Source organism: Talpa occidentalis, unplaced genomic scaffold, assembly GCF_014898055.3.
Source record: "Talpa occidentalis isolate TD23 unplaced genomic scaffold, MPIMG_talOcc4v2.1 talOcc4.3, whole genome shotgun sequence".
Lineage (NCBI taxonomy): Eukaryota > Metazoa > Chordata > Mammalia > Eulipotyphla > Talpidae > Talpa > Talpa occidentalis.
In genome coordinates, this window is record NW_023603184.1 from 106,862,783 (window position 1) to 106,874,871 (window position 12,089).

Genomic DNA, 12,089 nt, shown 5'->3' on the forward strand with positions numbered 1-12,089 from the left:
ACCTATTGAATCTACCCATTGATACATTTCAGTAATAACCACCCTCAGATTTTAGGTATTATATTACTTAGTTAAAACAATTTTCTACCTGACTGATAGCAGCTCGAATAATGAACCTTAAAAATCATCTTCCCAAACATAACTGTAGTCTAACACCCCCACCCTCAAAACACCCCACCCCCTCCAGGTCACAGATTACCCATCTTCCTAACATTTGCTCTGACCAAATGGAAATGAATGTATTACCTTTCTAGGAAGCTTTTCCCAACTTCTGAAAAGGTTTTTGTTTATTAATAAGATTGAAATCTCCTATTCGTGTAGCTCTGTCTTCTGTCATCATAAAGAATTGAGCAGCTGCTGTGTTGAAGGACACCTCTTCAGATACTGAGATAGACCTTCTTCAGTTAACCTTTGCAATATCAGTTCTAGACCTTTCACCGTCCAAATCTTGCTCCATGTGTGTCCATTGTTCTTAATGTGAGGTTTCTGGCCCTAAACATTCCAGAGTAGTACCAATTCCCTTTTTGTCACTAAAATGCATTTTTTGATGGGCATTGCACTGTCACCTCATACTGAACTTGAATTCAACAAAGCGTGTCTTTTCTGCATGTACAATTTTGGCCACATCTCCCTGGTGGTCGATTTTTTTTTTTAGCTTGCCTTTACTAAGATAAATGTTTTACTAGATTTCCAAATATTCAGAATTTTATAATCTTGACTCTTACCCAGAATATTCTTTGCCTCATCCACCTTTGGGTCATCAGTTGAATTGAGAGACACACTTTCTAGATACTCATCCAAAAGTTGGCAGATATCTATAGTACACACTGCCAGATAACACATCCATGAAAGAAGATCCAGGGTTCAGGTAGCTGCATTTCCATGTGACAGGCTATTGTCATCATATTTTTACATTTTGTCCACAAATAGACTTCAGTGAATTAGTTTTATACCTGCCAAACATTAAACATGTAGTTACGTTTAATTAACTTTATCAACATGTAGTTACCTTTATTTAACTTTATCAATTGCCAGCTTGAATTGCTTTGATAAAGCTTGCTGCTCCCACTTCCTGTGCTATCCTTTCAGAAAAACAAAAGAGGTCTTGCTCCATCCCATTCACATTTGCTTCTTTTTGGCCTCAGGCCTTCTCCTTTATTTCAATATACTCCCTAGCTGGTTTTCTGCTGCCTCTCCCGTATGTTCTGTTGATTGGGCCTAGTATTGACTGACGGACAAGCTCTGAAATTCATGTTTGCATAGTTCTGTCAGGTCCTTTCTACTACATTGTGCCATCGTTAGCGTTGAAATTTGTCTCTGTAAACCCGTGAAGCAACTGAAAAAAGTTGGAGTTCATGGTGGGAAGAGTTGTAATGCAGAAATCTTGTGTGCACACCAGTTTTCTCCAGCAGTCATTCCCTACTTGAAATAACTGAGCTTTAGCCAGGTTAATTCCCACTGTTAGTACGAGGAAGTGGCATTTCAGGGATATGGAGCCAGATCAGACTACAGCCAGTGCTTCCATGTTGGCCCCATCGCTGTTCTAATCTGCTTGTGCTGGGTGACTATGACACGTACAGAATCTCTGCTTATTTGTTGTTGCCCTCCACGGAAGGGCATAAGTAAGGAAAAGGAGTCTCCGCCTAACTATGGAGTGGAAGCTGTTGTCTTCATAATACAAGCCAGGGAAGTATCAGGAAGCCTTTTTCTCAGTTGTGTCCTGCTGTGTAAATGTTTACTCCTCAGTGTCCTGCTATGAGTTTAATATGAAACTCTTAAAAGTGCTGTATTTGAAAATAGATTTGCATTTTTATAACTTTAATGTTGTATTCCTTTGAGCTGAACTAAAAAATGTGAGTATAACCTGTTTCTGTAAGTTTTAATTCTTCTCATAGAGAAACTGGAAATTAAGAGAGCTGTTTAAAGAAATGTTTTGTAACCTAGAGACTATCTAGATTTTTGGGAAAGTCCCACTTCCTTAAAACTGCTAATTTAAAAATTAAGGCTGCTGTTAAGGGATTTGAGCTACATTGGGGTATTCAAAAACTGTATTTATCTTAGGTGCTAGAATGAAAGTTAAAGTTTAGACTCTGGTGGTTACAGTTATGGTGACTATGTGGTTGCACGACCATGTTCCCAGAGTTAATAAGAAATTATTAACCATGTTCCCAGAGTTGATAAGAAATTATCAATCACAAAATGTGCTGTTTTACTGCTAAGAGCATAACCCAGTAAGAGACACAGCGAAAAACCCGATTGTCACTTTTATTCCCAGTGGTAGGTCAACAGAAAGGGACAGTTAATGAATGGGGAATAATGAGCTGCAAACCAACTGCTTAGAAAACTCAGTGTGGCAGAGAAAAACCTCAAGAAAGCACCTTTCCAGTATTTCCTCATCACCCAGTCATTAAGAAAAAGATTTAAGTCTTTAAGAAAAATGCAAACAATTGTATTTGAAAATGCTGATGTTCACCTGAAATGGAAAGTTTTTCTTTGGTGTAGTTATCCTTTTAAATTTAGGTAATTGAGATAGTCATATTATTTATCTGAGACTTCCAGCATTGTGAACTGTTTTGCCAGTGTGGAAGTGAGTGCAAGCAAGGATTATAGGTAATCAGAATGTTACTTCCCCAAAAGCTCCCCCTCCAACCATTTGCCCTACTTATCTCACATTTCCTAGTAAGCTTATTTGTTTGGGGAATCTATCCCATCACCCTCTGGAAACAAATTGCTTTAACCTTAGGCCAAACCTATCACTGACAATTCTGTATGCATTATTCCATGAGGTCCTCCTTTGAGGAGGCCATGACTGTAGGTCCTATATCGTGTCTCTGGGATGGGGTGTCACCTATGATTACAACTGTCTCATTGCCCTACGACCTGCTTCTATCCCCAGTTTTCTCAATTCCCATTTGTCTCCTCATGATTGGGGCAGAGGTAGCATTGTACATTTGACCTCACAAGCGGCATTAATGTGAATGTCCATGCCGCAGCTGAGGCCAAGTTCAGAGGGGCTGTCAGTGAGGAATGTGAATCCTTTGGCAAGTGTGTCATGTCACTGATCAAAGAAGTCTGCTTGGTCTTTCTGTTACAGGGCAACCCCGACATGAAATGGGTTGCCTGACTGGATCCTCACCCGTGCGCTTTAAAGGGACTAATTATATAATAAGACTCAACTGTAGGCACAGACAAAAGGGTTAATAAGGGGTTTATTTACAAAAGAAGGGGAAATGAAAAAGGGAGAAAGAGAGGGAGATAAATCTGTTATAGGACAGGGAGAGGGGCAGCCCAAGCCCCGCAAACCTGCCTATTCTAAATGGGTTCTGCCATCCGCCGCATCAACACAAAACATATGACACTTTAATGGGAAGGAACTTTAATAAAAACTAGAAAACAATACAGGTAAGGCAAAGAGTCTAGTTTCTAAATGAAGCACCCAAAGTTACCCGTCCCCTCGTGGGTAAAACTCCATCCATATGGGGTCGGCCCAAAGCAAGGCCCCAAAGCCTGCCACAAGTCTAAAACATCTTCCAGTGGGGACCCACAGAAAAGGGTCACAAACAACTGGACAAGCCCGGAAGGAAAAGAGCAAAATCAACATCCAGATAAAAGCTGCCATGGTCACCTCCCCACGGGTCTCACCCACATCTGTGTCACCCCGTCCACGACCAAAAGACAAGCACAGTTTCTTCACGTGTCTCTAGGCTCCATGCACCTCCTCCAGGTCTCCTGGCTCCATCCTGCTTCCTTCCTTCCTCAGTCTCTTCCTGCAGCTTCTTCTCTTCCTGCTCAGCTCCACCCTCCCTTGGGTGGGGCAGGGAACCTCCCCCTTTCCTGGGGACCACCCTGTTACAAATTGATAAATTGATGAATGCATCTTAACAGTTCCACTGAGCTGGAATCCCAATGGCATGCTGGGAACCAACGAAAAGCTAAGAGCCAAGAGACTCTCAAGGCCCACATGTCTGATTACACCAAACCTGGCTGCTTACCTCCACCCTCAGTTCCCAGCAATCCTCCCTTCGGTGATGATATTATGGGATTTGTAGTCCTTTGGTCTGGGGTAGGGGTGGGATCCATAAAACCTATTTGTGGAGTTTGTTCAGGGCATCCTTTCTCCTCAAGAGTTCTGCAAAGAGATCAAGTTCTTGTTCATGTCTGAGGAAATGGAAAGAGCGACATATTTTGAACCCATGGACAAGGGGTTTTGACTAAAAATCATGAAATACTGGATTTAACATCTTATCCCTTTGAAATGCACTATGTAGATAGCATCAAAAAATTTTCAAGGAACAAAAGCTTTAGCAATATAGGGAAATCTTTTCTAGTAAAAAAAAAAGGGGGAGAGGCTTTTAGCACTTAATGCAGAATGTTCTAGGAGCATAGAACCAAACTTTTCATTGGAACATTAGCAATGAAAGCCTTCACTCGAATGGCAAAATATGAAGTCATTGTAAAGTCAATTAATTACCTGTTAATACCAATAAGCAGAACAGAGTACTCTGAAGGTAAGTTTAAAAGAAGTATATCCTAAAAATAAAAGACAATACATGCTGGGGAGTTAGGATTGCCCTCCCCCTTGCCAGTTGCCTCCAGCGCTCCCAAACCTGGCCAAGTGTTGGCGTGGTTCCTGAGTTCCTGCTGTTGCCAGTCAGCAATCTGTCATTCCGAATGGGTGCCTCTCTGGAGAGCTGACTGAAGGAGCCAAATGCCATGATTGGCCCTCATTCCTTTATTTGGTGGTAGTAGTTAGAATTTCCTGATGCATTACTAACTAGGAAATCCCAACTGCCCAGTGGCAAGGGGTTAAAAACTGTTCTGAAAAGCTTTTAATGTTCTGAAAAGCTAAATTACACATACATGCAAACCACAAACACACAGCACCTGGGTAAATCAAGTGTGACTGAATAAAGGCCGGGCTATTTGCAAAAGGGAATCTGGAAAACATTTGCTTTGGGGTGGTTAACATTACTTACACTTTGTGCTTTTTATTTTTGTTTTTGGGGGAAGAAAGTTTAGAGGAAATGTGCAGGAAAAAATCAGTATTTTAACTATTGAAAATAAGATCAGTTCACTTACTTTCCAAATCTTAAGGGGCTCTGAGGTTTGAGAGGGGCACAGAGCTACTGCACAAAGAAGTTGAAACACTTTTAATACAAAAGTTGTTAAAGAACATTTCTCAGATATACAGTTATGCTATGGGATGCAATGAAGAGGTCATTAAACAATTATTGTTTTCCAAATATGGATGTAAACATCAGTGGTAAATGGCACCAGCTCATATACTTAAGGTTAAAAATGCTATAAATTCAAAGCCATTGCATTTTATAAGAAGTCAAATTTTCTCAGATGTAACAGATTTTGAGCAACCAAGTCATACTACAAAGGATTTATGCTGTGCATACTGCTTCTGGGTACCTGTGGCTAAGTGCCTTCTCTTTGAAGGAAAAAGGAACTCCATTATGGCAGGGTTTCACTATGTTTCAGTAGAAAGCTACTAGGCTAAACCATAAGAAATGACTATTAATCAAAAACTTTCAAAATTATTAATTTCATATAATTCAAATCTAATACTTCAGGTTTTTTGTAAGCCATGTCAACACGGGGTTGACAGTTGCATTTATGAAAGGAGGATTTAGAAACAAACAGTAAAGGCTTTGTACCCCAGAAATAAAATGCTTGAGTAGAATGTATGGGCTCCCACTGGGAGAACTGTGGGCATGAAACTAGCATTATGATCTGTCAGAGAAGGTTTCAGAATTCACCTTTTCATCTAGGATGGGGGTGAAAGGAGAGAAGTTTGGTGGGGTTATGGAAGAGTATAGCAGACTTTTCTTCATCCGAAAGGTTACAAGATGGAAACACCTTCAGCATTAACATCCTAAGCTGCAAACACACATACGAATCAGTTCTCAGGATCCCTGTGCTACTAGCCACTGCTAATAGATAAAGGAGAGCAGAGGTATTATGATAAACAATATATATCCAATTCATGTATTCAAATTATTAACAATGGAACAAGAGAAAACCATGTAAAATTGTTCTTGGGCAACTTTTTATTCTCTCTATACCATAGCACCATAATTATGTTGCAGGCACAGTATTTTCCTGTAAATTTTGCACATTAAAAAAAAAAGCAAACATTTATAACCTAAGAAATTTCAATTACATAAAGGATTACATCTATAGTGAAAAACCCTATTGAAACGTAAACTCTTAAGTAAAATGTGTGCATTACAGATGATGAGGGTAAGTTGTGATAATAGAGCACACAATCCCTGAAGATATTATTAAAAGCCTAGAAATCTGTAGCTACCGAATGCTGGGCTTTGTAGTGTCATGTCCCTGGGTAATGTAATCATGTGCAAGGGAACCTGGAGGGTACAAGGAAGCACAACTACAACACAGGAGAAAGACAGGCACTACAAGTTCTAGTAGAAACAGTTTTTAAATATGTTTTCTTTCGAATTTTTATAAATTAATGTCAAAGTTCTTATTTAACTTGGTAAAGATTTTAAAAAACAATGTTAAGCAATTATTTTTATAATTTTTAAGTGTCAAAAAGTTCAACATGGAACAAATGTAAAGATGCTAAATGCAGATAAAACAGGATACAAAATCTAGATCTAAAACAACTATAAAAGTCATTATCAGACATTACTATAAATTCCACCCTATAATCTCATAAATCAAGGCTCTTAACTGTCTGGATTCATAGGTGACTGTATTCTTCCCAATATGTATTCTTTCTTCTTCCAGGGGTTGTTCAATAATGGCAGGTATATTCCTGCCATAAAATTCACAATGTTCTAGAAATTGGATACATTCTTCAATAACGCTGTCACGCAGCATGATCGTGTGTTTTGACATGTTTTCCAGTAAGGACAGGAAGCATCGTTTGGCATAATACCAGGTATCGGTTCCCAGTTTTTTATTATAAGGTTCTAAGCTTTTGATTACCCGGGAAATACCAAAGTCATAGTTCCCTTTGGCACAATAAAGTGTCCCTATGACCAAATTCACAATGCACAGGTGGTAGATTTTCCTATCCGGTTCATCATAGGAGAGCTGCTCCTCCTCCTTTTCAATCTTCCTCATCAACTCCTCAGCTTCTTCATTCTGACTTGTCATAATATATGAAACGCAGAGGTTAGCCAATACAATAGCACTGACATGCAGGATGTTGTCATAATGCTTCTTGACTATGGGCTCATAAAAACCTATGGCTTCTTTGTATTTGTTCTCCTGCATGAACAGAACATGAGCCACATTCAGCTTCCAAATATCGTGGTCATTACAGAACTCCACAGATTTGCGGAAGATCTTTTCTACCATCGGGTAATTTTCAAGGTTCCAGTAGATTTTTGCCTGGGCCATCAACACGGGGATATACTTCTCAAGGGTGTCATCATATTCATTCACTGCTTTTTTGACAGCTTCATCATCTCTATTGTGTCTTGCTTCCTGTACTTGTATGGTGATTTTTCTGAGTTGTTCAGTCAGGATCCCCGCGAGCCCATCAAGCTTAATGAAAGCCTCTTCAGGAGCTGTCTGACATGTGATCATGGCATCCAAGAAGTCATAGAGATAGGGTGTGAGGAACTTATAAGTCAAGTGGGCATTTTCTGCCAGGACATCTGCTGCCAGATCAAAATACTCATACTTACAGTAGAGCAGCAGCAGGTTGCCAAAGGTCTCTGGGGGAAAAGGGTTCTGTTGGAGCAAAAACTGTAGCTTTTCAAAACCTTCTGTAGGCCTGGCATCCATGTTCATTAGCGCCTGGTTGTGCAGGGTCACAGGATCTAACTCTTCCTCTGCCCTAGGTGGCATGTCAGTGAGAGCTTCCTGTGCAGCCTCATAGTTTCTCAGTTGGTATTCAATGGCCGCCTTGAGGTTGAAGGCTTCCACCAGAGCAGTCTGGTGAAGGACTAAGGTGTTGCCCACACTGCGAACATCAATGCCTTCAGTGGTCATGCCCACACCTAGCTCTGGGTGCTGGCGGATACCACGCTCAATAATGTCGGCGATATGCTTCAGGGCTGGGGCATAGTGGCGGCTGCTGTAATAGGCCAACGCCAGGTTGTAGGAGAGGTCAGGCCGGTAGCCTGAGGACTGCAGAGCCGCAGAGAACTTGGAAGACGCGGCTTCATACTGTCCCTCCTTGTAGAGTAAACAGCCCAGGTTGACCTGGCCATCAGGCTCGTTCTCGCCCCCACTGCCTTCTGTCCCTTCCCCACTCAGCAGCTGCTCCACCAGGCTTCTGGCCCCGGGCAGATCACCCTCACTGTACTTGATAGCGGCTTGGAGTCGAAGCACTCGGTTGTGATAGGCAGGGTTGTCCAGGAGGAGGAAGGCGACCCGGGTGGCCTCCGGATAAAGGCCGGCTTTGTAGAGCGCCTGGGCCTGGTACAGGCGGTACTGCTCCAGCTCGGGGTGCAGCTGGCCCAGCTGCTCGTAGCACTCGGCCGCCAGCGCGAACTCCTGCAGACGGTAGTAGCAGTAGCCCAGCAGCGACAGGCCGGCGCGGCTCCTCGGGCTCCGCTGGAGCTCTCCGCCCAGCAGCTGCACCGCCTCTGCGTAGCGGGCATCCCGGATGAGCCGGTACACGACGGCCGTGTACTCCCCATCGGGGATCTGCGCGCCGCCCAGCCCCGCCATAACCGCCAGGGCGGGTGTGCGTCCCAGTTACCACGGCAACAAGCCAACCGGAAACGGAAGACTACAAAGAATGTTTTGGGCTGGTGGGGGTGGGTGCGATATCCAAAAGTTTCTTTGCAGCGGTAGGTTTAGGTCAAAATTGGAAAGAAATCACCGTGTGACTACCATATCCGGGGTCTGGCCCACCAAAATTCCAAACGGTGAAGCTGAGGCGCGGCGTTAAACAGGGAACAGGAAAAGCCGCCGCTCAGTTCCGATTCGGAAACTCTGCTTCTCGGCAGACATTGCGCCAATGTCGTCACCGCTGCGGACGTGGCCGCATGCATTGTGGGAAACGTAGTCTTTTCTGCAAGTCGGCGCTGCCTTCCTGCCTGAACATATATAAGGGGGTTTGTTACCTGTCTGTTGTGCCACATTGGCTTTGGCGCAGAGGAAGGTTTGAGGTCTGAAGTTCCTTTCGGTTTTTTGCCTTTTGTAATGCATGCAAGTAATGTGCGTTCAGTGTGTTGTAGTAGTGAAAGAAGTAGGAATGGAAAAGGCGTTCTTCTGAAATTAGAGTAGATTCCGTTTGGGAGGCCGCCCTGAAGGCAAACTTTCTAAGAGCAGAGTAACAGTGACCAGGAGGCTTTATTTTGTTTCCAGGGGTTGATAGCAGGAAAGAGTACTTGTGGATCTTAGCTGGTGCTGATGAGATGATTTATTTCCACCCATCCGTCGACTTCCTTTCCCATAACAAATATTCCTAGCACACTATAGCATTTAAACTTGGCCCTACACACTGTCTTGATACTTCAAATTTCACTCCAGCTGGAAGCATTGGAGAAATCTCATCTTTTCCAATAGAGAAGAAAAAAATACGCAAAGACCCAAAGTGTTCCTTTTAGTACACATGGTTACTCTTGTAACTGTTAACTTAGTTTGTGATGTAGGTATGTGACAGTGAGAGAGACATGCCTAACTGCTTGTCAAGCTGAATGACACTAGACTGATGAAAAGTGGTTTTATATTGGCTAAATTTTTTTTAGTTGTTGTAGGGTAAAGAAAATGTCAGGCTTTTCTGCCCTCCCGCCATCAGGATAGATGATGGATCTGCAGTCCCGAATGCATGCCTGATGGCGGACACCTGGAGTAGGGTGTGGGCATAGGTAGATGAGATTCAGCTGAGCTAAGACTGTGCTTTTTAAGGGCGGCGTCACGGGGACGCCAGAAGCTGAGAAAGAAGCCGATGAGAGAAGCAAAGAAGCAGAAGCAGAGAACGCCAGAGAGCCCAGATAGAGTGAAGATTTGCTGGGGGCTGGGAGGCCGGCAGTCCCCCCCCCCAACCCCCTGCCTGCCACGTACCCGCTGAACCCCAATAAAAAACCTGCAAAATGACTGAGGACTCTGACTCCTCCTTTACCCGGTCTGCATGGGATCAGAAAACCTGCACTGTTTCCTTTTCTGCCCTTTACAGTTGGCGTAAGTCGGCAAGATGATCCATGCAGACGGGTATGGAGCCCTCCGAAGAGCTGGAGGGACTACGGAGTAAAAGACTGCCTGTGATGACGCCGGAGGCATCATAGCAACCCAGGAGATGGACAATGTCCAGGATCTATGGGATAAGACCTTGCCCAGAGGAGGAGAAGGAGAGGCCCGAGAGAACCAACCAAAGACACCTGAAAGGATCAGCCAACGACCCCTGAGGCAGCAAGAATCATCGGCAAAGAGAGGACCAAGATTTGGAGCTCGCCAGTGCTGATTCAGGGAGATGCCAAGAGACTTGGACTGATGGACTGACAATTGAACTTGGACTGACAATCCCGCCAGAAGGCGGAGGACCTTGCAGGTTGATATGTTTTGGGACCCTGGGGGTGGAACAGTTTTGTTTGTAAACCCCAGGAGATGGGAATATGGGGGTGGCCAGTGGGCCTAGAAGGCCAAAAGCAGCCTGTGCATGCCCAGCAGCCAGGCGGAGGAGAAAAGCCAACTGAGAAGGCAAAAGCTGGTGCTGATGCTAAGTTGAGAAGCCCTGAGTGGCTGTTAAGCAGCCTGAGTATGCTGAAGACCTGTGAGTCTCGTAAAATCACCTGTGGGTGATGCCCTGCTCATTCTTGAGTGAGGGTGAGGAGCTGAGGAACCCGTCCTTGGGGGACGGGTGGGGAACGTGGCTTGGGGTGGAGCCCAAGCCAAATGCAGAGTTTGGATCCCCAACCCATGTGCTTGTGCAGTGGATTGGCCTGAGTGCAGGGGTCTGCGAGTCACATGGGTGGCTGTGAAGGCGAGTGTTGGAGCGACTGCAGACAGAAACCCTGAGGGTTGGCGATTACCCCCAACAGAATAGAATTGCCAGTCCCAGAGCTAGTGCATCCTGGGGGTGGATGCTGTGTGTGCCTTGTAGCCGAGACTACAGCCAGAGAAGGCCAGGAAGTCTGACGGCTCCTGGTGTGTTATAGTAGATGTCGTGAGTGATTCCCCTCCCTCGTATGAGCAGTGCCTTCGGCAGCAGATTTGGTGGCTCATCTGCTGGTACCAATAATCGTCTTTTGCACTAGGTTGGTGTCCTGCCTGGATTTATTTGTGTTCTGTTGTATTTTGTTATATTGTATTTTGTTATATTTGATGTATTTGCTTTTGTGGGCCATGGCTGCATTGTTTGTTTGCTTAGAAAATTGTATATATATATGTATAGACTGTATGGCAGAAAACCCTGAGTGGGTGGACTGTAGGGTAAAGAAAATATCAGGCTTTTCTGCCCTTCCACCATCAGGATAGATGACGGATCCTTGTCCTGAATGCATGCCTGATGGTGGGCACTTGGAATGGGGTGTGGGCATAGGTAGATGGGATTCAGCTGAGCTAAGACTGTGCTTTTAAGGGCGGTGTCACGGGGACGCCAGAAGCTGAGAAAAGCCGATGAGAGAAGCAAAGGAGCAGAAGCAGAGAATGCCAGAGAGCCCAGATAGAGTGAAGATTTGCTGGGGGCTGGGAGGACTGCCGGCCTCCCAGCCCCCCTGCCTGCCACATACCCGCTGAACCCCAATAAAAAACCTGCAAAACGACTGAGGACTCTGACTCCTCCTTTACCCGGTCTGCATGGGATCAGAAAACCTGCACTGTTTCCTTTCCTGCCCTTTACAGTTGTCCACACTTAACTTTTTTTGGTCAGTCTTAGCATAACAATCTCTATGGAGATGCACAGGACTGCACAAAAAACCATTCAGGATTTTCTTTTGTTCCTCTGTCGCATTTATGAATAGATGCTGTAGGTGCCAAATGTTACTACCTTGCATCTAATTTTGTCAGAATTTTTTTGAAAAAACTGGACTTAATTATCCTGTAAAAGTTTATTTGGTCAGTAATTAAAAAAAAATACCTGTAGTTTAGACTAACCTGGAGACTGTAGAATTTGTGGGAAATTAATAATTAATTAATTAATACAATTTTCCAGTCAA

At 43.9% G+C, this 12,089-nt stretch overlaps 1 protein-coding gene across 1 annotated transcript; it reads right to left on the reverse strand.

Annotated features, from left to right (window-relative positions):
- Positions 1–6,535: 6,535 nt before the first annotated feature.
- On the reverse strand, positions 6,536–8,934 carry LOC119255972 (tetratricopeptide repeat protein 30B). Its single transcript, XM_037523610.2, has one exon. The coding sequence runs from the start codon at positions 8,656–8,658 to the stop codon at positions 6,661–6,663; it is 1,998 nt and encodes a 665-aa protein (XP_037379507.1). The 5' UTR covers positions 8,659–8,934; the 3' UTR covers positions 6,536–6,660.
- Positions 8,935–12,089: the final 3,155 nt, after the last annotated feature.

Excerpts from the sequence above, each read along its gene's own strand:
- LOC119255972 (XM_037523610.2), bottom strand. The coding sequence starts at position 8,658 with ATGGCGGGGCTGGGCGGCGCGCAGATCCCCGATGGGGAGTACACGGCC.